This window comes from Crocuta crocuta, unplaced genomic scaffold (genome assembly GCF_008692635.1).
Source record: "Crocuta crocuta isolate KB4526 unplaced genomic scaffold, BGI_CrCroc_1.0 scaffold162, whole genome shotgun sequence".
NCBI lineage: Eukaryota > Metazoa > Chordata > Mammalia > Carnivora > Hyaenidae > Crocuta > Crocuta crocuta.
Window position 1 is genome coordinate 4,721,798 of NW_027529433.1, and position 27,251 is coordinate 4,749,048.

At 33.9% G+C, this 27,251-nt stretch overlaps 1 protein-coding gene across 1 annotated transcript in view; it reads left to right on the forward strand.

The window, feature by feature from the left end:
* Window positions 1-27,251, forward strand: part of AP3B1 (adaptor related protein complex 3 subunit beta 1) — a 270,204-nt gene that overhangs the window by 75,689 nt on the left and 167,264 nt on the right. The window contains 4 exon segments of the mRNA XM_077759898.1: window positions 2,848-2,943; window positions 3,549-3,709; window positions 6,518-6,584; window positions 16,198-16,380. Coding sequence (XP_077616024.1) covers window positions 2,848-2,943; window positions 3,549-3,709; window positions 6,518-6,584; window positions 16,198-16,380 — 507 coding nt within the window.

The window sequence follows — 27,251 nt, forward strand, 5'->3', positions numbered from 1 at the left end:
CCTTCCCTCCCTCCCTCCTTTTCTCCTTCCCTCCCTCCGTATCTCCCTCTTTCTCTCTCTCTCTTTCTCTCTCTTTTTCTCCTGTTCTCCCCCCCCGCCCCGCCCCTCTCTTTGACTCACACACTTGTGCTCTCTCTCTATCAAAGCAAAACAAAAACCCACAAGTTTAAGACTTTTGGAGACAATCTTCTTAATACACATCATTTCTTCCTAGTATGTTGGTATTTTTTCTAGGCATCTATGTTCTGAATTATAACTACTGGTGTTAAGTTAGATTCCTGATATAGAAATCTATTGAGAAAAGTCTTAAATTTTTTTCAGTATACCACTGGGCTGTGATGTTTCATTCAGCTAATTATTGAACTCTTACTGCATACCAGCCAGTGTGATAGGCGAATAGGAATGCTTCCTGTATTAAGTAGCCCCATGTTCATTCTAAGGTGGATTTGGAAAGTTTCTTCCTTATATGCATTTGTGTGTTTATTTGGTATATTGAAAATGCTATAAATCAGTCAACTAGGAAGTGTTAATTGCTTTTCAGCACTTTTGTAATCTCAGGAACTTAAATACCTGTGAAGAAAGAAATTTTGGGGCAGATTATGGACTGCATTGGGCCCTGAGTTTTAATTTTTTTAAGGGTTTTAGTTTTGTTTTTAGGACATTTTGATCCATTCACCACTGAAGAGTATTTGGAGTTTTTTTTGTTTTTGTTTTTCATCTATAATTCTGTCTATATAATATAGAAGAACAGATTGGTATCAACTTAAAATGGTGTGTTCAGCACCATTTCTTTTTAAAAGAGAAAACCTCACCAGGATATTTACTCAAGTATGGCTTGATGTAGTCAGTGTATTTTTAGAAAAGGTATATTTTTATTTTTAAAATTTAGTTGTGTCAGTGGAAGCACCTTAAATAGAACATGGCCTTACGCAGAGAAGGACAAATATCATATGTTTGCATGTATAGGAAGATTAGGAGGAACTTAANCTTGTTCTACTTAAACTTCATTTGTAGTTTGGGGTTCTACACTGAAAGAAATACAGACAAATTGTAGTGAGTTCAGAAGAAAGCCAACACGATAGTTAAGGATTTCAAAACTATGCTGGGTTAGGTGCCTGGCTGGCTTAGTTGGTAGAGTATATGACTATTGATCTTGTAGTTTTAAGTGCAAGCCCAATGTTGGGCCTGGAGCTTACTTAAAACAAAACAAAGCTAGGCTGTGTCAAAGGAAAGTGGAGTGTGAAGGAAGGCCATGGTAGTTGTCTTTAAAGAAGTTCAGATTGGTTAGTATGACATAAAATGTGGCCCAGTGTAGCACTCTTTTTCTTTTCTAGCATCAATTCCAGTTATTTCCAGCTACTTCCCCTCATTTCCTGTGCTCTTTGAATATTCCATAAACTTTTAGGTCTGTACTCTGTTCATATATAAAAAAGCTAATCAGGTAGTGGTATATGAAGATATTTGAGAAGGAAGATATAGGCTATGAGCTATGTTAGAAGGAAGCAGTTGATGAATTTTGACTCATTTTTAAATTTTAATTTAATTTTTATTTAATTTTTCTCTTCATAATTCTGTTTTAGATTTAACTGATTAAATTGCACTTTAAAGCAGTTGTCAGAAGACACTTGGAGTCTTTTGGAATTTCTATCACAAAACATTGGTATTATTGTCATACCTTATTCTTACTGAGCTGAAAGTATCATGTAACATATTGGAATGTGAATGGTACCATATAATCAGAGTTGGGACTCCGACATCTTTTGATGAGGAAGCATAAGTTCATATGCTGTGTAGCTAGAGGACAGAACCCAAGTTCTTTCTAGTATTTTTATCCTTCATTTTGAAAATATTTTTACAATTCAGTTAATATTTTAATGTTCTTTTTTTTAGTTTATTTTTATTTATTTTGAGAGAGAGATAGAGAACAAGATGAGGAGAGACAGACAGCAGAGAGGGAGACCAAATCCCAAGCAGGCTTTGTGATGTCAGTGCAGAACTCAACACGGAGCTCGATCCCAGGACCTGATATCATGACCTGAGCCAAAATCAACTGACTGAGCCACCTAAGCACCCCTTAATATTCTTGTATGAGTTTTGCACAGCGATTTTCTTATCCCTTTGAGAGAAAGTGTTATCTGACAGAGAACTGGTTCTCAACTCAGGTTCAGCTGCTCACTGCTTAAAAATCAATAAAAAGACAAGTGACAGTGGGAAAGGAAATGTTACTTTATTCAAGAAGCTAGTAACCTGGGAAGATGGTGGATTAATGTCCCAAAGACCATCTTCTCTGTCCAGGCAAAGCCAGATGGTGTTAAAAGGGAAGATGTGTGGATATGGGGGTGGGGGGTAGGCTATCTGTAGGAGGAGGTGGTGCCAGGGGAAGTGGTTGTATGTTGACAGGACCCTGAACAGACTTGCTGGCATCAAATATGGTACGGGCTTTTCTTCTGAGAAAGACTGGTCCTTCTCTCCTTAAGGGGCCAGTGGTCTGCAGACCTCAAGGAAAGTAGATTAGTTCATCTAAGGACCAAGGGACTTAGGTCAGCAAGCAAGGAGTATAAGCTTAACGTAACTTAACCGTCAAGACCTTTTGGAGTGTTGTTACAGAACAACATCCTTGATAAGATGTTGCTGTTATGGATTGGATTATTAAAATGCTTATTTCACAGGTTTTTTTCTGTTGCCATTCATCATGCTGCAGTATATTCTCTTTACGTCACAATATAAGCAGTCACCAAGTTCAGTTATTTTACTTCACAAAAATTCAGAATGGATTTGGCGTACAAACTAGTGAAATTTAATTTTCACTCTGGCTACGATTAAGTGATTTTTTTTTTTTTTTAACAGATCAAGAAGTTAGTGTATGTTTACCTGGTCCGGTATGCTGAAGAGCAGCAGGATCTGGCACTCCTGTCTATAAGCACTTTTCAGAGAGCTCTGAAGGTAAATAATACAGTGAGCCAGCAAATTGCTACAAGATTGGTGCAAAGTTGAAAGTGTGTTATTTAAAGAAGTAGAGAGTAGTAATCTACTTAATTGGCACAGTAGTGTTTTGAAAGAGTTGAAAGACCTCTCACGTTGCCTCTTCAGTGTCCTCAGGAAATAATATATATAACCAACTCGATTTTTCTCTCTCTCTTTTGTTTTCTACATGTTCTTTTATGTTCTGTGTAATCATTATCATGCATCGAAGAACTTTTCATCATTATACCTAGTTGTTGAAAGTGTACAGTGAGGGGACGTAACTTTTTAAAGGGAAAATTTATAACCCGCAGCTTTCTAGCATTGTGAAACTCTGAAAACCCAGCTAGTTTAATAGTGAATGATCAACTAGGATTATAACCGTTGCTTTTCTTGTTCAAATACCATTCAGAGAAATGAACATTTAACTTTTTCCTTATCCATTGTCCATATATTGGTTCTTTAAATTAAGCAGATTTTTTTCTGTTGTTAAATTGTACCCTGTGAGCACCAGTTAACTATGTCATAGAGATATCTTTGAAATATTAAACTTGAAATTTTGTTGAATATTTTGGCTTTCTTTCTAGGACCCAAATCAACTAATCCGTGCAAGTGCTTTGAGAGTACTGTCAAGTATTAGAGTACCAATCATTGTACCTATTATGATGCTTGCTATTAAGGAGGCTTCTGCTGACTTATCGCCATATGTTAGGAAGAATGCAGCCCATGCAATACAGAAATTGTACAGGTAGGTGCTTTGTTAATTATACCAAAAACGTTACATGGAATGTTATAGCCCATGGAGGCTTATTTTATTAGCTCTTATAATTAGTCTGTCCTTATACTAAGCAAAACCCAGTGACCATTTTTCTCCTTACTTTAGAGTGACTACTTTAATTTTATTTTGGTTATAGAAACCCTATCCTGGTGTTTACTTGTGAGCCTACCATGGCCTGTGGTGATTTATAGATTCTATAAATTAACAGTGAATGGAATTTTAATTCTCATTTATATAGTGTTTCTCTCATATACATATATAGGTATGTATATGAGAAAAACTCATATATATATATTGGTGTATATATATATAGGTATATAGTTAACTATAGGTATATAGCTATATTATTAGAAAATTAAGATTTTTTTTTATTATGGAGTAGAATCTTATGTGTATTTTCCTTTCAACTCATTTTGTTCTCCTTTCTTCCATCCTTTCCATCCTTCTTTCCATTCCTTTCTGATGTTTCCTTCCTTGCCTGACTTTTGTCCAGAGCTATTTTATTGAATTTTAAAATGTTCATTTTGAAATACAGCACCATACCATATTTGTATAATACTTATTAAGACATCATATGATGCCTTGATATTTGTGGAAAACAAATTGCTTATGTAAAAGTTATTATATGTAATAATTTGGTATTATTTTCTGTTACCATTGATTCCACAATCTTCTGTCAAGATTGTTTTTTGGTTTTGATGTCGGGTTGTATGTGTAAGGTGTATGAAAATGGTAGAGGCTGTATTAACACGTATTTGATGAAAAAAAATAAAACCAATACCAATTAAGGACAATTTATAATTAAATAAGATATTAGCATATGATACACACACACAGACATACTAATCATGATTTTTTAAATGTTTTGAGAGAGAGAGAGAGAGACAGAACATGAGTGGGGGAGGGGAAGATAGAGAGAGAGGGAGACAGAATCTGAAACAGGCTCCAGGCTCCGAGCTGTCAGTACAGAGCCCAACATGGGGCTTGAACTCACAGACCACAGGATCATGAGCTTAGCCGAAGTTGGATGCTTAACTGATGGAGCCACCCAGGTGCCCTACACTAACCATGATTTTGATAGGATATGGTTCAGAGATGATCATATAGGGACTTCATAATGTAAAGATGTAATGAAGTGGGGTTAGGAAAGACTGCTTGGAGAAGGGAGACCAGAGCTAGAATTTGAAAGAATTAAAAGGTTTGTTCAGATAATTATACTAGTTAGCAGTAAACTTATATAAGTGTGTAAAAAGTAAAAACTCATTTTCTTAGGTTAACTGTCAGACAAAGGTATATCATATTTATCACTCATTAAATCTTTTCTTTTTACATGCTTGCAGAATAAGATCCAAGCTCACTATGATGGGGTAAAAGTCCATCACTGGGCCTGGTTTTACCTCTCACCACAACCCTTATTCTCCTTGCTTCAATTTAGTAGCTTGGTCCTGGCTGTTAGTCCTCTATATAAAATGTTTTTATCTTAGTACCATCTGTTTAGTCTCTCCATGGAAAGTTTTCTCCTTTCTTCATTTCTAAAGTCAAATTGTTAAGATTCATCTGAGATGTTAGTTTTCATTAAGAAATCCTCCTGCCTCCATTGGTGCTCTTGTTATTTCCGTAACCCCTTGTACATATGTCTGTTATGTGGTATGCTTATGTTTGGGACTTTCTTCACTAGACAGTCTTATTTACCTTTGTATTCCCATTCTTCAGCTTCTCAGTAAATGGTCAACATTTGAATTACATGTTAGGAAGAAATTATATTGTTGTCAATATTTCAGTGCTTAAAGCTATTAATAGGATGCATTTCCTAATTCTGTATATATATATAAGCCTTTGCTTATAGTTTTTGGTTTTAGATGCCAGATTTTGTAATGCATTTAGTTTATTACTGAACTAAAATGAAACAAAATTCTTATTTGTGAATTCTCTATATTTGTTTTTGACCATAGTATATCCATAGTCAAAAATGATTGCTATCGTATTAACTTTTTCCCTTGGTTAAAAAAAGAATTTTTACTTTATCTACTTGTAATTACATTTTTAAAATTTCCCTACTGTTTTTTAGAGGTGAACTTGATATTTATTTATTTTTAATGTTTATTTGTTTTTGAGAGAGAGAGAAAGAAAGCATGAGCAGGGGAGGGGAAGAGAGATGGGGACAAAGTTTCTGAAGCGGGCTCTGAGCTGACAGCGGAGAGCCTGATGCAAGGCTGAAACTCATAAACTATGAGATCTTGATGTGAGCTGAAGTCTGAGGCTTAACTGACTGAGCCACCTAGGCACCTCCGAACTTGATACTTTCTTAATGTTATAAGTATCTGGGTTTAGTTAATATGAGGAACTTTATAATATATTTTTTTAAACGTTTATTCACCTTGGAGAGAAAGAGAGACAGAGTGTGAGTGGGTAAGGGGCAGAGAGAGGGGGAGATAGAAAATCCGAAGCAGGCTCCAGGCTCTGAGCTCTAAGCACAGAGCCTGATTCAGGGCTCTAACCCATGAACCACGAGATCATGACCTGAGCCAAAGTCGGAAGCTTAACTGACTCAACCACCTAGGTGCCCTAATATGAGCAATTTTAAAGAAAAAGATTAGGATACATTTGGGAGAAAAACATCCCATTTTATTTGACATTTGTTTTCTGTTTATATGTTCATATAATTCTTGCTCTCCTTCCTCAAAAAAATTTCTTAATATTCTTGAAATGATTACCTTCATTTAAAATTAGAATTAAAGGAAAAAATTTAATGTGTGTTCTTTTCTTTTTATGTTTTAGCCTTGATCCAGAGCAGAAGGAAATGTTAATTGAAGTAATTGAAAAACTTCTAAAGGATAAAAGTACAGTAAGTGATATCTTTTTTATCAAGGTAAAATGTGTGTGTGTCTGTGTGTGCGCGCATGGAGCAGAGAGAGAGGGAAAGAGCGAATCTCTGTCAGGGTCCATGCCTAGTGCGGAGCCCATGGCTGGGCTGGAACTTGTGAACTATGAGGTCAGGACCTGAGCTGAAATCAAGAGTTGGATGCATAACTGATTGAACCATCCAGGCCCCTCAGTAAAATTGTGTTTTGTTTATATACTATCATTTTACCACTGTATATTTGATATAATTATTCTTACTGATTTGGAAATGGTATAAGTATTAATGGGGCTTATTAAAAACCTTGAAGAATAAAAATGACTTTATATAGGGAAGTATTACATTTTAGAAGTCTGAAGTCTGAAGAATAGCAAGTTGGGAACAAAAATCCTTTCTTTAATCTGTGGCTAAATTGTTGACTGCTTTTAGTGCCAAAGTTTTTATTTCAAGTAATGATTAATTAGGATTTTTAAAGGCTGAATCAGCTGGAAACATAATTGTTTTAAAATGAGGTATTAAGAAGTATTAAAGAGATACTAAAAGATCTCTCTTTTAGAGGAGTATGTTTTAGTTTTATGAATGTATATTTTTAAATACTTAAAAAAATACTCTATGGGCTCTGTGCTGGGCATGAAGCCTACTTAGAAACATATTCTAAAACATTTTCATATGTGCATGACTGTTTTATTTCTGTTAAGAGTGAGCTTACTGGCTAATGTGAGTCATCTTTTGTGAATATGTGTATCTCTTCCTCCTCCCTTCCCCACTCCTATTCTTTGTGTGTAGTGATAATGGGATCTAGGAATGGTGATGGCCCATGGGGTCTGTGAGCAGACCTCTGGAGGATCTGGTATTTTCTGTGAAGGCTTCTGTAGTCACCCCTGCAGCTCACACTATGGAAGAAAAGGATTCCTGCTTGTCTTAGGATGCTCTCGTCAAGTAGCAAGTGTATCTGCGCATAGCAGCTGTCTAATAGAGTAGCGACTAGCCTCATACAGCTATTGTTGTATGGCTTAGCATATGGTTTATCCTGGAAAATGCTGATTGTGCACTTGAGAGGAATGTATAATCTGCTGTTGGTGGGCGGCGTATTTCTATAGATATATGTTAGGTCTAATTGGTTTCTAGTGTTGTTCAGGTCTTTTGTTTCTTTGTTGATCTTTTGCCTGGTGGTTGTATCCATTTTTTAAAGTGATGTATTGAAGACTCCTATTATTGTAGAGCTGTCTGTTTTCCCCCTTCAATTCTGTCACTGTTTAATATATTTAGGAGCTCTGATGTTTGGTGCACATATATTTATAATAGTTTTTAATCTTCCTTTTGTCATTATAAATGTCTCCCTATTTCTTTTTTTTTTTAATATTTTTATTTATTTCTAGGAGAGAGAGAGAGACAACATGAGCAAGGGAGGGTCAGAGAGAGAGGGAGTTACAGACTGAAACAGGCTCCAGGCTCTGAGCTGGCAGTCAGCACAGAGCCCGACGCGGGGCTCGAACCCATGAACCGCGAGATCATGACCTAAGCGAAAGTCAGACGCTTAACTGACTAAGCCACCTAGGTGCCCCAATGTCTCCCTATTTCTAATAACACTTTTTGTTTTAAAGTTTATTTTGTCTGATATATGTACAGTATGTACAGCATGTCAACTTTCTTATGGTTGCTGTTTACATGATATATCTTTTTCTTTGTTTTTACTCTCAGCCTGTTGATAGTTTTGACTCTAATGTGTGTCTCCTATAGACACCATATAGTTGGAAATTGTTTTTTTAATTTACTTTTAAAAAATTTTTAATGTTTTATTTATTTCTGAGAGAGAGAGACAACATGAGCAAGGGAGGGTCAGAGAGAGAGGGAGACACAGAATCTGAAAAAGTCTCCAGGCTCTCAGCTAGCTGTCAGCACAGAGCCTGATGCGGGGCTTGAACCCACGAGCTGTGAGATCATGACCTGAGCCGAAGTTGGACGCTTAACCGACTGAGCCACCCAGGCGCCCCAGTTGGAAATTGTTTTTAATTCACTGTGACAATATGTGTCTTTTGATTATATGGTTTCATTCATTTACATTTAATGTTATTCACATAGTTGAATTTATAGCTGCCGTTACTTGTTTTTCTATTACATGCCTTTTTTGCTCCTCATTTCTCCTTTACTGCTTTCTTTTTACCTTAAGTAAATACATTCTTTTGAACATTTTAATTCCTTTAATGAGTTTTTCACTATGTCCTTTTTCCCCCCACTATGTACTTTGAAAATACAGTGTTTTATATGAAATTATAAGTAGGGGTTTTATTCCTAACCCCTCCAGCAATTTTTTTTGTCTATATTGTAATAGAAATCTTCATTGTGTTTCTTTTATAGTGTTTGATGTAATGTCAGAGGTAAATATAGATTTGTCCAATAAATTTGTCCAATAAATGAAGACAGAAAAGAAATTTGATTCCTTTTTTAAAAGTGTTTATTTAATTTGAGGAGAGAGAGACAGAAGAGAGAGAGCAATAGTGTATGGATGGGGCAGAGAGAGAGGGGGCAGAGAGCCCTGATGTGGGGTTCAATTAAATGACTGAGGGATCATGACCTGAGCCAAAATCAAGAGCTGGACACTCAGGTGACTATGCCACCGAGGCACTCCCTCCTTTTTTTGTCGTCTGTGTGGCATACTTGTTATATCTAGGACCCAGATTAGAAATCAGCGTTGTGGTTAACTTGGTTTTAGTAATAATATAAAAACATTTAGTTTCTTTGATATTCAAGACATTTGCTGAGAACTGTGGGGACTATAGTAAGATCTCTAAGAAACAGAGTGTTTATTTTAATGTGATTTACTATGATTTCTCTTACATTATAGACTAAAAGGAATTTGTTACATGGCCCAGGAATGAAATCATGAATGAAATGTATATAATGTGTGCATGTCTTCCTGGGCAAGATACCTCACCGCCAAAAATTGCAATCTTTGAAATTAGGCAGAGTTGGATTTTTCCTAAACTTTTGCCCCATTGTAGCTAGGTATTAAGCCTTCATAAATTTCAGTTCCCAAATTTGTATGGCTTGTAATTTCTAATGTATAAAGTTTTATTTGTGTTGGAAGAGCTGTTGTATGTAAAACCCTCATCATAGGGCCTGGCACCATAAAAGAGAGTTAATAAATATTCCAAATAAGAAATAATGACACAAAAAGGAATATAAAGGATAATATTTTTGTAAATTTGGGATAGTCAGTTATTGATTTCTGATCATTAACATTGAATACTTGTTCAAAGTGGTATTTAATATTTGTCGAATGGTTGTGGAATTAATTTGTTATATTTTTAGTGATGGTAATTATGTGTTTACTATCATTTTTAATATTTTGTTTTCCAAATGGTATACATCATATTCAGTGTTCACAGGTGGATCTTTTGGGGACTTTGAAGGTCTCTTATATGAGGCACTTATATTTCCTAAAGTGTTACGTTTATATATTTTTTAATTAAGAAGACATCTATATCTATTTTTCTATCTGTGTTTAGTGGCAGTAGTTTACACAGATGCCTCCAATTCCAGTACAACAGTCCAGGATTCCTTCTAGCCTTCTACCTTGTCAGCTTCCTTCTCCAACATTAAAAAATGTGGCTTTCATTATCCACAATATATTTACTTCCTTGTTCAGTCACAAGATGCAAAGAAAGTGTTTCAGAATTGCTAGCATGTATCTTTGTGGGGAGTGTTGAGATGTGGACGGCTAATTGAGTTAAATACTAGTTTGGAGTTGTATTAATATGCAGTCTTCTTTGATATTACTGTAAATTGAAATTGCTTCATCCTTATATCATTGAACTTGTTATATTGGTATATTAAAAAAGCTATTGATCTATATGGTAATTTTATATCCTGCTTCTTTACCAAGTTCTTTTATAGTTTGATTTAGTTATATTATTCATGGTTTATTCTAGAAAATATATTATCTGCTAATAGAGTAGTTTTACCTCTTCTTTTCCAACTCTCATGACTTGTGTTTTAATTTCTCTTGTGTTATTATATACTTGTGTACTTAATAGCATTAGTACACTATTCAGTAGTAGTGGAGATGGTGGGCATCCTTGTCTTGTTTCAATCTAAAGGAAAGTGCCTGTTATGTGTCTGCATTAAGTAAGAAACTGACCCTGATGATTTCCTCTTTATCTTTGAAATCTCATAGTTTTAAATGGTGTCTCGGAGTTACTAGATGTGGGTCATTATGTTCCTGGTACTTAGTGAGTGTTTTTAAAATGTAGGTTCAAAGCTTACATTATTTCTGACAAAGTGGGTTTTTTTAAGATTATAGTTTTAAACATTAATTCTGTTTAGTTGTTACTTTTATTTCTTCAGGGATTAAAATTTTATGTAGGTTGGATCTTCTTTGCCTGTCTTGCATTTCAACCACTGCCTTGGTTTTTTTCTACTTTTATTAATTCCCCTTATTAAATTTCCATTCAGCTGTTTTCTTGCAGGAGCACCTGCAGTTTAATCATCATATCTGATTATTTTCTTCCCCTCTCAGTTTATTTCCTAGTTTCAGTCGACTCCAGTTTCATTTCTTCCTGATGTATTTTGTTTATTTCTTTTCTCTGTTTATGAATTTCTGATTCATGTTCATTTTTCTGATCTTCATATGCTTCTTTGAGGATACGTCCTTTTGGAGTGTTGTGTTAGACAGTTTTCTTTTGCTTTATCATTAGTTTTTTTTTTGTGAATACTTTTCATCAGTTGAGTTGTTTTGATTTTCATTTTCAACACTTAGAGATTACTTACATCTTTACGTTTCTTTTGACAGGGTTGGTGGTTTGGATTTGAGGTAGTTTGCAAGATTCCTAGTACAAGAATACCCTTTCTGCCAGAACATCACAGTATGCTTTGTATTAGATGGCTGTTTTGAGGGAGAGCATGTAGGAAGGGGTGTATGTTTTAAAGTTATTTTTTATTTTTTTGTTGTTGTTCTTCTAAGATCCTGAATTTCCTCTTCATTTCTTTTTTCTGTTACCTTATATTTTCTAAGGAATTCCTATTCCTCTATCTTTTAACTGTTTTCTTCTTGAAATTTTTTTTCCAAGACAATCTCCTTGAATCCGCCCTCCATCTTATCCTCTTGAAATTTCTACTTTGTAATCCACTGTGATCCCTGAGGAATCTTAGACAGTATTTTTATACTTAGAATACTCTTTCTCTTGCTCCTGTTGATTTCATTTCTTTCTTTTGCTCACCACCAACTCCTGACTGTTTCATTAAGGGCAGTTTTTTCCTGACTACCCCAGGTCTTTGCAAGATTTTATGATATAAGCATGAAATATAACTCTCTGACATTTAGGGCTTATTCTTCTATTTACATGTAATTTGAAGTTTGGAGATTCTCAGTTTTTTAGTAATGCTTAGGACATAGTTTTTCATCTTAGATTTTTACAGGTTTGTGTTGGGAGATTAAGATTTACCTAGGTACCATTAATTTGCTTACCTGTTACTTAAATTATGTTTTGAGAATATTTTTCTGATAATTTTTTCCTTTGTGTGTTACATTTGTTGTAGAAAGATTTAAAATATTATGATATTTATGCATATATATAGGGATCTCAGCTTTATTATTACTTAGTCTTGTCTCTTTTAATTCTTTGTTGAAGGAAGATAGCTGTATTTCCTTTTTCTCCCAAATTAATGTTAGTATTGACATTTAAAACAGTAAGAATTTCAAATAATTTTTGTTTAAAAATTTCCCAATTAAGGGAACCAGGTCTGATTTATTTCCACATTTTGAAAAGGAATTTATTTGTTATCAGCAGGAGCTTTTTGGGATTATTATTGTCATGTTGACGTTGCTATTGTTGCTGACAAACATAAATTTGAAAGGTGTTAATCTGTTTAAAAACTTTTCTTCACTAACATATTGACTTTGAGTTATACCTTCTGTTGCTTCATTTAGCATAAAGGAATATTTTCTAATAATTAAGTTCTCAATGACAGTTCTACGCCTCATTTTAAGGAAAGGTGGAAATATAAACATATTAAAATAGAATGCTTTTTTAATTTTACTAGAGTAATACTGAAGTTTATCATATGAATAGTGCTTTCCTAGAAATAAATGACTTTGGGTTAAAGAATATAGTTATGGTATAAGGAATATAGGTATGGTTAAGGAATATAAGGGTTATGGTAAAATAACTAGAACATTTTAAGGTTACTTAGGTAACTGTTGTCTGAAGATTATCTGTAAATTTTGCAAGACACCTCACAGCTATAGTCAGTGAAATTAAAAGAGAATATTTTATTTATGTTCCATTATCCCCAGTCAACTGTTACAAGTTTTCTTTATATAATGTCTTTATTGTATATTCCTAGATTTCCTATTTTCATCCCACGTTCTCTTTTTAACACATCCTAAACACTTTTCTTCTACACACCTTTTCTGATATTCAGTTGTAAATTCATTTTTAAAATTTTAATGCTTTCTCTGGTTTTTCTTTAAAAGGTAGAAATCCATATTTATGAACAATTTAAAAGTAGCAGTGGACATCTTTTATTTAGAATAACTCAAAAGTAGGGTGGTATTATTACCTTTTCCTTTCAGGTTAATTTTAAAGAAATCCTTTGGATGGCATTTAACTTTCTAACAGAAAACAGATTAGGTCAATGCTTACTGGAAAACTCAGTTGTTTATATATATATATTTTTATGACAAAGTTTCTCCTTAATTTAGCTACAAAATTATGTTTAATGAATATATTGGTAGTTCATAACTAAAATATGGGGGTAAGACACCATTTTATAGGTTATTGATTTAATGTTGGTAAAAGCGTGAATTCACTATTGTGGGCAAAAAAAGCCCCACACGTCTGATTTTGTGCAGATGTTTTATTGTGATAGATCTATTATCCAGCTATTAGAAGATAAATGACTGATCTTTCCCATTTTCCATGCCTCAAGAAAATTGAAATAAGAAGGGGAATATCATTTGGGCTGTATGATTAGGGCAGGTTGGATGGCCATTAATTTAAGAGAAGAAAATCTTGGCAGCATTGGCCAACTTATACCATATTATCAATCAAACCTTGATGCACTTCTTGTGATGACCCAGCACTCTCAGGTTTTTGCAACGTTAATTAGAATTCATGACAAAATAGATGCAAGGAAACGTTTTGTACCCTTCATAATTTTATATAAAATTTATTGTTATTAGAGGAACCATTTGCTTAGTGTGATTTTTTTCATTACCAGCTTGTCAACTAGCATAGATAATCTGGAGAAAATATGAACTCCATAGATGGGGTGTCACTTTTGTTGATGGTTCATGTAGTTTACCTTGGAGCACAGCTAATGGCTGAAGTTCATAGCAACAGCACAGAAAAACGTGGCAACCAAGGGAAGATAAATGAACCATGTTTATAGCTTTAATATAAAAAATACATAAATGGAAAACTGCATTTGAATTTGATGAGCTCATTGCTAGTTTTGTTGGAGTGATTTATTTTTCCCCTTATATAAAAAGCTACTATTGACACAGTGAGATGGAAATTAACTGTCTGTTTTTGGGAAACCAATATTTTTGGTTTTAAAATCTGAGTAGATCATTTTATTTTAATTCTGGAAGTTTTATAGAATATTGAACATTTAATAGCCCAAAATTATCAATTCTGGCATTGTTTAGCCTAGGGTCAGTTTGTTAAATCCATAGGATGAAATATCTAAAATGGTCAGTTTTATTTTGTGAAGGTACTTTTCTTTATATTCTTCCTAATTATTTTTGTGTTTTCTTAAACTTTATTTGTACTTAAGTAATTATTTTCTTTTTTCTTGTTATCTGTTTGTACTTCAGAATTATTTTGGACCTATAGCTCTTGGTATAATAAATTTACCATTTGGTAGCTGATTTTTTTTAATTGGTGTCTACTAAACACTTTGAAAAAAACCTTTTAGGGTTAGGCAAAATAACTTGATTTTACATAGTATTTCTTTAATTGAAACTTTGTTGAAGTGCTACTTCAATTTCATAGACACTTTTATTCTAAGTGGTATTATTTATTTTTGTACTTTAATATCCTTTACCACTTGATATGTATATCTTAATGTAAGATTGGCCTAAATGTAAAATACATAGATGGATAGATCTGTTTCACAAATACTAAGTTATTCTATAGTTTGATGTCATAAACTTAGTTGTTTCAAGAGATTTTTGAGTCATACTAATTCTAACCGTTTAGAAATATGATTATCACAGAATGTTATTTTTGAGGAGTGATAGATGCAGAAAATAATCACAATGTGGAGATGAAAACATGAACTTAACTTCCTTTCCATATCAATAGCAAATGGGAAATTATATGTATAATACATTTTTTATTTAGTTCACACAAATAATCAATTCTTTGCTTCTTCGATTGAAGTGCATTCATGCTGGGACCAGCAGGCACCAGTACATGGGCAGGGCTGGAGTCAATAAATGCGGCTTCACGTTTATACTGATTGGTAATTCATAAAATCCCCACAGGACTGGAAACTTGTTTAGCATAATAGCAAGTCTATATTCTGAGCTGTTTTCTTTCAATTGTATTGTTGGTTGCATATTAATAAACTAAATGTCAGCCAAGTAGAGGGACAAACACTAAAAATACGAATATCATTATATCTAATATTTTTCAAAAAGTACCATTTCAGTAAGTTACATTTCTATTTAATTGCTTACTTTAAGTCATTGGGGAAATTTTAGACACTAAAATGAAGATCCCTAGTGTTTAGAAAGAATATGATATTAATTTATTTTTTCAACAGTATTATATTTTGGCTAACTGCACATATATCAGCGGTACATATATAGAAGTATTTGTATATTATGCATTCTGCTTAGCTTGTATATTTATACCAAAGATATCTTAATTTCACCACTTTGTATGACAGTTACAAAAACTGCATTTATGGTTCATTAATTGGTCTTAGAGCTGTCTTTTGTTGGTAATACATTATTTCAGTTTATACACATTGTTATATAGGTTATATTAATGTACTAAAATTTTCGCCTTTGTATTTTCTTTGTAAATAAATTATACTGGTAAAAATTAACAGGTAGATTAAAATGTTGAAGGTATGAAAGTGTTTTGTACCAGAATCCCCTTTAAGTTCCTCACACACTTTAAGATACATTCATTGTCATTCTCATTTTAAACTGACATGATGTGGTCTTTGTTATTGTCTTGATTATTTTCCTGAATGTTATGTACCAAATAATGAATCTTTAGACTGGAATTTAGGTTAGCTTAAAAATGAAAAATGTATGTGACAAATATGTTGAGTCCATCCAGGTATGAACAATTTATTGAAATTTAATGTGACAAAAAATTGTTGGATGTAGTACTAATACTTCTGATTGTAATACTTCAGGGAAGTATTAGCTTTTCAGACATGTTACTACTATAAAAATTATTCTTTGAGTGATTGACACTTAAAATTTGTTATTTAAACAATCATTTTGTTAATTAAATAACTGAATACTTTAAATATTCAAGGTCAGTACACTGATTGTATCTTTGTATCGCCTGAATAGAATCTTTGACGGGGAGGAAGACATTTTTTAATGAGTTACTATTTCTTTCTTTTCTAGCTGGTAGCTGGCAGTGTTGTGATGGCTTTTGAAGAAGTGTGCCCGGATAGAATAGATCTGATTCACAAGAATTACCGCAAGCTCTGTAATTTACTAGTTGATGTAGAAGAGTGGGGGCAGGTTGTCATAATCCACATGCTAACTCGATATGCTCGTACACAGTTTGTCAGTCCTTGGAAAGAGGTAAGTGTTGAACAATCTTCCACTTATGAAGTGCACTAAGAACATGGGTGAGCTTTTAAAAATGTGTATAGGAGTAAGATAATAGAAATCCGCATATTATGGAGGACTTCTTTTTCTTATGTTCTTTTGGAAAGTAGAAAACAAATATAAATGCAAGGGTAATTTTTCGTTATTTTGGCACTGATGGACCTATCCTTAATGACATAGTGTATAAACTTTTAGTATGATGCCTGGCAGGAGGCCCTTGTTAAGAGCAGCAGCATGATACAGTGTTTTCAGGGATATTGCCAAATCATGGGGTTTTTTCGCAGTTTGTTGCTTTTATATCTTTAAGTCTCAACTGCTCAAGTGATTAAATTGTACAGTGGGTAATGTGATTGTAGCACATGTAAATTTAAGAATATAGTTTGTTTTTACTGAACTTTAAAACTACTTTTTCCCAGTTTTGTATTTTAAAAAAATGTTTGTTTCCCTTTTTTTCACTTAAGCTGATAGTATTTTAGTAAAATTAGCAATTAAATATGCCTTAAAATGAAGTTGTTTTCTTTGTGCATATTAACATTAGAGGCATACCTATCTACCTAGACGCATACCTTCTTGTTACTTTATTGATGATTGAAAAAAATTTATTGCATAGTTTGCAATAGATGTCTCTGTGTGTATATATTTAATATTTAAGTGTAAGTTTTAAACTTGTTTTAAAAAAGAAATCATTAAATATTACAAGAATAGCACATTCATTCTAATCTTGCATATTTTTTTTTTCTGTTTTTTTAAAATTAAGCTGGTAGAAGGGGGCGGGAGGTTGGGCAAAATGGGTGAAGGGGAGTGGGAAATAGAAGCTTCCAGTTACAGTCATGGAGATGAAAGGTACAGTACAGGGAATATATTCAGTGGTATTATAATAGTGTTGTATGGTAATGGGTGGTAGCTACACTTGTGGCGAGCAGAGCATAATGTATAGAATTGTTGAATCACTGTGTTGTACACTTGAAACTAATGTAACGTGTGTCAACTATACTTCAATTAAAAAATACAGTGTTATAGATTTTTAAAACCAACTTTGTAAAAAGTAAAAGATCAAAAATCCCCCAGTTATGTCATGATAGTTTGTATACCAACTTAAGCGTAGGGCTTGAGTGCTTAGTACATTTTTTGTTAATTAGAAATAATGTGGAAAATGTATGTAAAACAGAGGAATGTTCATAATACATACTTTAAGATGTTAAACTTTCAGATGTTTAAGGAATTTAAATGTTTAAAATATTAGTCAATACTTTTTATAGTGACTAGGTATTGTTAGTACTGAGAATTATTTAAAAATTTTAAAAGTGTATCTTTATCCAGAAGTCTACTTGTGATACTGACTCCATCTTAATTTTGATATTAAGAAAGTGTTTAGGTTATTTAAAATCAAAGTATGTTTTGAATTACTCATATATAAAAGTCTCAAGCCACATAGGACTCTTAAATTGATGATTGCTTTTTTTTTAATATAAAGTTAATTGTATTAATCATTAACAGAGTAAACTTCTGATGTCACTTTTGCTGGCTTAAGCAAGAACCTGCCAGTGCTGCAAAAGTCTTGGCCCTTTCATGTAAATAATAACTTTAACAGGAGATTTTTGTTGCTAATAATAGGTTGTGTGATTTTAGCCAGTTGTTTTCCAGGGTGCTGTTTAGATATTTTGTTTTCCTTTTGTAATGTTATTATAAGTTTGCCTTATCTAACCATTGTCATTATTTGGTAAGATTTTAAATTTTACTTCCCTGTCACCATCAGATCATTTTCACTATCTGTATGCAAATGATCCTTTGCTTTGGTATTATGTAGAAATTAGAGTTAAATACATTTCTTCTTACCATAGCTTCTAAAAATATGTAATAGACTTTAAAATCTGTATTTTTGCAGTTTGTCTTTTTATTTGTGTTTCTGTTCCTTGAATTGTATTTCATGTTATTTTACATAAAATACATGTTTAAAGCTGTTTACAAGGCCAGGAAGGTAAATTTTGTACTGCCATGTATTATTTACTCTTTTGACAGATAATTTGAAAAATTGGGGCTCTGTGTATTCCTTGAGTTTTCAAATGTGTATTCTTTGGATGTTTATTATTACTAACATAAGATGAAGTCTGGTCATTGTCCTGGGTACAGTGAAACTGGGCTCAGTAATTTCTTACCTTTGGCTCTTACTTGCAGTCTGACCTTGGCATTTTTCTAGTTTATGTGGTTAATAGACTTAATTCCCTAGTTTTCAAATATGCACCTCAGGTGTCAGGATGCTGTAACACTGCCGCAGGCACAACCCGGGGGTGACTGGGGCTTGGGGGATGGGGGGCAGTGATGCTCTGGACTCTGCAGGTCCTGGGTTCTTGCCTCTGGTCCAGACAGAGCAGCCCTCATCTTTGTCTGCCCTTCACAGACAGCTTTGAATATGATTTCCTTTGAGAAGGATTCCTTGGCTTAAAGAAAGGAAAGAGAAGAAGAAAACCTTACTAAAATAGATTTGTAAGGGTTTAGGTAACTATAAAGATAACTTTTTTTTTTTTTAATTGTAGAACGAGGTCAGGCACATGGTGAAATAAAATAGAAGTCATCGTTTTCATAACCTCACGGTTGACCCCTTAGAGGCATTTACTGGCAGTTGTTGAAATTCCATCATTCTAGTGGTTATAAATTTTACTTTGGATACCATATTTTACTTTATTTATTAATCTAAAGTGGTATCTGTTGATTCCAAGGGAATCAAGAGCACAGTCTTGTGTCTCTTTGTATACATATGTATTCTGTTCAGTTACCAGCAGGAAAGAATTGAAAAGGCCATCCTTTATTGCACTATGAGAAGCAAGGGATTGTCCAAGATGTTAGACTGTTAGCACAAATACATTTTATAAAATTAAAGTTCAAATGGATTATCATCATTTAGACCATGTTCATGATTAGTCTTTGAGTTAACCCATCTCAGATTTTCTCTGGGGCTTGTTGGAATTCTGTATTACTCAGTAACTTCTAAGGGAGCAGTCCAAGCACTTGTAGTCTTGGAGAGTTTATGGCTTAGACTTTAAGTTGCATCCAGTTTTTTAGGGCTGTGCATGGTAATTTTAACCTTTAAACGTTGGCAAGCTGAATCATAAAGCTAGAAAAAACTTTGGAGTATTCTGCATTTATATCTGCTTTCATTTTTCACTTCTTTGGTTATAGAAAACATACGATGTGGTAAAGAACTAACAATGTTACAGGATAACAAGAGAGAGTGGATCAGTATACTAACGTAGTCAGTGCTGACTTGTTAAAATCCTTTTTTAATCCTTTTACCATCAGGTCTTGAATGTTGGTTTTTTTTTTTTCCATGAAATTAGCAGAATATAAGGGCGGTCATTCTAGTACCTCACCCCCTTTTACATACAGGCAGTCGTCACTTATATAAATGCTATATAAACACCATCTTATTATATATAAAAAGCCATTAGCCTTGAAGTGAAAGATTTTACAAGTGAGAAAACAGTCTCAGTAAAATAATATGTTAATTTAAAAGTTATTTAAATGAAAAAGCTGCCTTGGGGCGCGTGGTGGCTCAGTCGGTTAAGCATCTGACTTCGGCTCATGTCATGATCTCATGGTTCATGGATTTGAGCCCTGAAGCGGACTCTGTGCTGACAGCCAGCTCAGAGCCTGGAGTCTGTTTCAGATTCTGTATCTTCCTCTCTCTCTGCCCTCCCCTGCTCATGCTATCTCTCTCTCTCTTAGAAATAAATAAAACATTTAAAAAAATAATAAAAAGCTGCCTATTTAATTAAATACTAAATTTATTAAAATCAAAGGGTTTATTTCTCAGATACTAAGACAGTCTGTGAAAAATAATATTGTGATACTTTAAATTTAGTGATATATTGCTGTACTGTAGTATTTTATCTGAGATAGTAATGATTATTATACCCATTTTATAGATGAAGAAACTGAGACATACAATGTTTAACAACTCATGTAAGAGAATATTGCTTATAAATGTGGGGCCAGAAATATAAACAGAGTAATCTGTTTATATTATCTGATGCCTAGAGCAGTGTTCTTTCCTTTGTTTTCTATAACCTCATGACTTTTAAATTAAAGTAGCTTTATGCTTGCTTTAATAAGTTTCTCTGTGTTTTCTCATTGCATTGTAGTTGAAGCCATTTTTGAAGTTACCCGCGCCCCCCATCCATGGTGCTTAGGTACTGCAGTTAACTAACAACTATAATTAAATTTGCTTTTCAAATGGAAAAATCATGTTTCTCATTGAATTTTTAAAATATTTGTTTATAAGCTTGAAAGATAGCAAAATTATTTTTTTGAGGAATTGAAAATTAGTCATAATACTTTTTGAGATGAGCTGATGTAACATGCTTTTGTCAATAAGTTCTCAGATGAACACATCATATACAAACAAGCTTCTTCAGGGCAGAAGAGATTTTTAATTTAGTTTATTTGCATCATTATAGATCAGTATTTAGGCTGTTTATATGTAAATGTATGATTTGAGGAACAATTAAGTGTTGACAAAGTAGATTGCAGTCATATCAATTGCAGTGCATTTTCCATAATTTTTCTAACTGACATCTTTGATGATAAATAGTGGATGCCAAGTCAAAGCCGATTATACAGTGCACTAGGAATTCATGGGGCTGTCAGGGAGAAGACCGATTGACTTTAAATTTACATATTAATGAGAAGATTTGTTAAGAGGGTGCTTGACTATAGAAAATAACAGCGTATTTATAGGGCACGACATTTTATAAATAAAGCTGATGCAGGAAAATGGAAATTAAACCTTTTAGGTTAATAAATTCAAGAGACTGCTAAAATGCATATTTGCATTTTTATTTTCTCAAATTTACCTGACTCTTTGCAGTACATGTAGGTGGTGGTGGTTGGTTTTTTTTTTTTTTTTTTCAAATTCTAGGTCAAGTTTGTATAATTTTCAAGGATATAAAATTACTTAAAGATTTTCTTTGTGTCATTCAAGCCTATTATGGGAGAATACTTGAAGCATAAATGTAAATCTCTAATACTAAGGTTACTAGAAAAGATGAATTTTAGAAAATAAATGTTATAAAACACCAAGTAAATTTTAAGAGTATTAAAAAAAACCCATGTGGGGCGCCTGGGTGGCTCAGTCGGTTAAGCGGCTGCTTCGGCCCAGGTCATGATCTCATGGTTCGTCGGTTTGAGCCCTGTGTCGAGCTCTGTGCTGACAGCCAGCTCAGAGCCTGGAGCCTCTTTCAGATTCTATGTCTCCCTCTCTCTCTGACCCTCCCCTGCTCATGCTCATTTTCTCTCTCTCTCTCTCAGAAATAAATAAAACATGAAAAAAATTTTTTTTTAAAAAATAAAAAAACCCAAAACCCTTTAGTAGTATTAATTATCAACCAAAATAAAGCCTGGGTTCTGGGACCTGAGAAGGGGTTTTAACTTTATGAATCTAGCTCTTTAACATTAAACTTTTTCTAGCAGATGACAGTTTTGTAAGAATTATCAGTTTTTTTTACTTTCATGACTTAGAACCTAAAACTTTATGTACTCATAGTTACTTTTTGTTTATGTATTCAGGTAATATAATTCTAGGGGCATTATGAATTCCATTTTGAAATTTGGAGTGATGAATTTACTTTTATTTCTCTCAAAATATCTGTATTTCAATTATAAAACCTTAGATAAGTGTAAGAAAGTTCCAGTTTAGAATTTTGTTTAAAGTATTTTTGAGATAAATTCCTTAAGTTTTTTAGGGATAGCTGTAAAATAAGACCTAATCCGAACACAAAATTCATCTACATAGTTCTTGATTAGCAAATTTCTGAAAATACAGATGCACTGTCAGAGTCCAGCATGTCCTGTCTTCCAGGACCTACATGTTAGAGAGTATTTTTTATTGTGTTTTAATTTTCTTTAGAGGTTAATTTTCTTTGTAAAATAAATTTTTTATTGTGTCTTACTAATTACCTATTTTTGAATCTCTTGTGCGTAATTTTTTAATAACAGTAGTGAGGAGTTATGGTAGAATCTGTGCTTTACTATACAAATACAAAACTGTTTTGTGCACTTTTCAGGCACCTGTTGATAAAGAGTTTAATATTGATAAATTGCAGTTTATTGGGAAACTATGGACCATTTGCAGGTACTGAAATCGGGTTTCCCCTCCCTCCATTAGTTACGAAACCTTTATCTTAAAGATTCCTTATTCTTCTCATTGTTCATAATTTATTTTTGGTTGAATTTTTTGACTCATGAAGTTTTCCTTTTAAAAATATTTTAGGGCACCTGGGTGCCTCAGTCAGTTAAGCATGGGACTCTCAATTTTATCTCAAGCCATAAATCTCAAGGTTTTGAGATCAAGCCCTGCATTGAGTTCCATGCTGTGTGTGGAACTTGCTTGAGATTCTGTCTCTCTGCCCCTCCTTCACTGGTACCCACATGCTCTCTCACTCAAAAAAATAAAAAATAAATTTTATCCAAGTAGACCTGTATGTGGTTAAAAAAAGAAAGTTAAATAATACCACCTGGCTTTTAAGAAACATTTTCCTGTTCTACCCTTCTCCAGGCCTGAATATAGCTACCTCAAATTCTTTTACACATGTTTTACTTAACTTTTTCCATTTCTCAGTAATATGCATATTTTTTAGTAATAGGCATATATTGCTGTTTCTTGATTTATGAATTTTAGATATTATATATTGACTTCCTATTATAGAAATGGAAGATTTGGTATTCTTTTTTTTTTTTTTAATTTTCTTCTATGTCTTTATTTTGAGAGACAGAGAGTGAGTGGGGTAGGGGCAGAGAGAGAGGGAGACACAGAATCTGAAGCAGGCTACAAGCTCTGAGCTGTCAGCACAGAGACCGATGCGGGCTCAGACCCATGGACTTTGAGATCTTGACCTGAACTGAAGTCAGATGCTTAACCACTGAGCCACCCAGGCATCGCTTGGCATTCTTGTTATATATTGTCTCATACTTTCACTGTCCCTATTCCATCTTTGCAATATAGTTTTATTACATTTTTAAATAAATGTCTGTTAATTTAATTATGACTTTGCAGATATTATTTCTATACATTTTTATCTCTTTTTGGTGGAATCAGTATTCTCTTATGGCTTATATATTTGAAATGTCATGTTGCTTTTATTTTGTAATTAAAAAATTTTTTTTAAAGTTTACTTATTTATTTTGAGAGAGCACACGAGCAGGGGAAGGACAGACAGAGAGGGAGAGAGAATCCCATGCAGGCTCCACACTGTCAGCACAAAGCTGGATGTGGGGCTCGAACCCACCAACTGTGAGGTCATGACCTGAGCCAAAACTAAGAGTTGGAAGCTTAACCAACTGAGCCACCCAGGCATCCCATCATGTTACTTTTTTATTTGACATCTTATTGGATATAATACTCTTGGGTCATACGTTTTTTCTTTTTCAGAGAGCTCTGCCTGTAGCCATAGTTTTTTTCCTTTGTAGGTAATTTTTTTGTTTGTATTCCAGAAATCTGTTTTTTTTCCAACTCTAAAGATTAGTGAAATTGCCATTTCATGTGGATCATTGTCTCATTTACATATTTACTTCTTCATTTATTTTGTAGAATTTTTTGATGTTCCAAGTTTTTTCTTGCTTTGTCATTTATATGCTTCATAAATACCAGTTATTCTATTTTACAATCTTTGTTTACTCTGTCGCCTTTTAAAATTGCTTTAATGTGTGTCTTTTTATTTGCTTTTGTATTTCTCAAGTCTTTTTAAAAAAAAATTTTTTTTTTTGAGAGAGAGCATGGATGGTGGAGAGGCAGAGAAAGAGGGAGACAGAAAATCTGAAGTAGGCTTTGTGCTCTCAGCACAAAGCCCACTGTGAGGTTTGAAACCTTGAACAGTGAGATCGTGACCTGAGCTGAAGTCACACACTAAACTGACTGAGCCACCCAGGCCTCCTGCCAAGTCTTTTTGTCAGTTATTTGATTTTCACTGGTCTAATTTGTTCTTTAACAGTTTTTGTTTAATTTGATAATGATAGTGTTTGGATTTTATTTTACTATAATTTTTAAAAATTTACTTAACTTATTTTGAAAGAGAGAGAGAGAGTGTGCTCCCATAAGAGAAGGTCAGAGAGAGAATCGCAAGTAGCCTCCATGCCAGTGCAGAGGCCAATAATGGGCGTGATCTCATGAACCAGGAGATTATGATTTGAGCTGCAATGTGTCAGACAGTTAACTGACTGAGCCACCCAGGCACCCACTTTGGATTTTATTTATTCAAGTTTCAATTTTATGTTTCCTTTATTATATAGTTGTATCATCTCATCATTGAACTTGTGTTTTCTTGAGTTCATGTTCAAGAACTTGAGAACCTCTCAGCGAATTTACTTTTGATACATAGGGAATATTTTTTTCAAGAATGATTTGCCTTTTGCATTTTTTAATGTGCTGTGAATATGTTGCATAGTTACTGTGCTCTTTTCATACTGAAAATACTTCGGAAGCTCTGGTACAGACATTCATTCTGATACAGTGGGACTTCTTAGTTTTGTACCCACACCTAAAGATAGTTTGTTTCTTCCTCTCGATTTCAGTTTGAGATGTGTATATTTTATGTCATATTCTTCTTTGATTTAGTAGCCGTAGGGCATTAGGGGAAAGGAGTAATTTTGGGGATAGTAAAATTTAGCCTCATCAGAGATTGAAGTTGTTTTTTTAGAATGCCTGAGCAGTTCTTCTGAATTTTCTTAAAAGTTCTCTATTAGCATTCATACCACCTAGTGTATTCCTGTGGAGAGATATTCTTGATCCTTAAATCAGTTTCCATTATTCACTGCTTAATCCAAGAACTGTGTTGCTTAATATAGTAGCTGCTAGCCACGTGTGGCTATTTAACTAAAATTGAAAATCAGTTTTTCAAGATGCATTAGCCACATTTTAAGTGCTCAGTAGTCACACATGGCTAGTGCCTACTGTGTTAGATGATGCTGATATAAAACATTTCCTTTATCGTAAAAGTTTCTTTCGGATACTGTTGCCCCAGAGTTTTCACTTCTTTCAGGGAGAGCCAGCTTAGTAATTTTATTCATTTAGTTGTGTCTATGTAGACTTCAGATTTCTGAGACATATCTTAAAATCACTGAAGTCCTCCTGGAAGCAGCGAGCCTTCAGTAGATTCCACAGTCCATAAGAGTTACATCAGGCAGATTCTGCCAATGTCGTGTTGTTTAGGTGGTGTAGAGAATGCAGCACTGTTTATTGTCTCCAACAGCCAACTCTGATTGGAAGATCTTCTTCCTTGCAAACATTTTCTACAGAGATTGAGCACCAGCACACTTTGAAGAAGCTGTGTTGCTCTGCAGCCTAATGTAGTCTCGTTAATGTTAATAATTATATTCCTCTCATAGGGGATGGGTTTAGGGATGGGCATATAATGCAGCTCTGGCTAATGGGATGTAATGGGAGGCATGAGGAAAATGAGAAGTGGAGGAGGTATATGAAAAAGGTTTACTTTCACATACAAATCATCAAGATATTTGACTTGCAGTTGAGATACAGTACCTTGTGAACCTAAGAGTTTCAGCTTCTACTAGTAGAATGCTTTGATTGGGTTAACTCTTTAGAAAATTTTTGCAAAAACCAGCAATCTAAAGTCACTGTTAGACAGCCACTGTAGGAAAAAACTAAAGAGGATCCTTTATATGAAAGGCTGAAATTTCAAGGTGTGAGATTTTTGAGTTTCCAGGTTTTTGTCTGAGGTCACTCCTGTAACTCACATGATAATTGAAAGAGCCACAGCCTTACTTACCCATCTCTCAGAGAACAGACTTCAAGACTGGCAGAATATCTAACAATTTGAGGGACATTCCAGAAGGGTGTGGGAACCACAGAAGGGCGAAGTCCCTGGAAATGCACGTGAACAGCATCCACGTCCTTGGCAGATATGTAAGGAAGGGTCTAGTGGATCTAGCAAAAAAGCAGCACCTGGAAGCTAAAAGAGCTAAGTGGAGATTTCACGTGCTGGCCACATTAAGATAGACAGAGTTTGGAGTTTGAGATCAGTAGAATACTTGTTACAACAAATAGCAATATACTTCAGAGCAATGCAGTACATTGTAAGGAAGACTTTTATAGTGTATGGTTGACCATACCCAGAATGCATTTTTAAAAACTCAGTGGACATGAAAAACAAACGAGTGACTTCTGCTCAAGAGAAAAAAATAGTCAAGTAGAAAGTCACCTCAGGATAGTCAAGAAAAGGCAATTATAGATAAATAAAGCAGCCATTATATACATGGCCAGAATACTAAAGGCAACATAGCTGTGTTGAATGAATATGTGAGTAATCTTAACAGGAAAAAGACTCCATAAGAAAGAACCAAATGGAGGGGCACCTGGGAGGCTCATTCATTTTGGTTTCAGCTTATGTCATGATCTCGAGGTTTTTGAATTTGAGCTCTGCATTGGACTCTGCACTGGGATTTTCTCTCTACCTTTCTCTCTGCCTCACATCTGTTTGCTTTCTCTGTCTTTCTCTTAAAATAAATAAACTTAAAAATTTTTTTTTAAATTAAACAAAGAAAGAACCAATTGGAAAATATAGGGCTGAAAAATACAATGATTAAATGAAAAGTATCCTAGATGGGCTTAACAGCTGAAAGGAGGCAGTAAAAGAGTCAAGAATCCTGAAGGTAAATCAGTAGAAAGTATTCAGTCTGAAAAACAGACACAAAATGCAAGTGAAGAGTCTGAGAACCATGTGGAATAATATCACACAGAATGAAATACTTGTAACTGAAGTTCCAAAATGAGAGGAAAGAGTGTGAATCAAACAGAATAAATACCTGAAGAAATAAAGACTGAAAATTTTTAAATT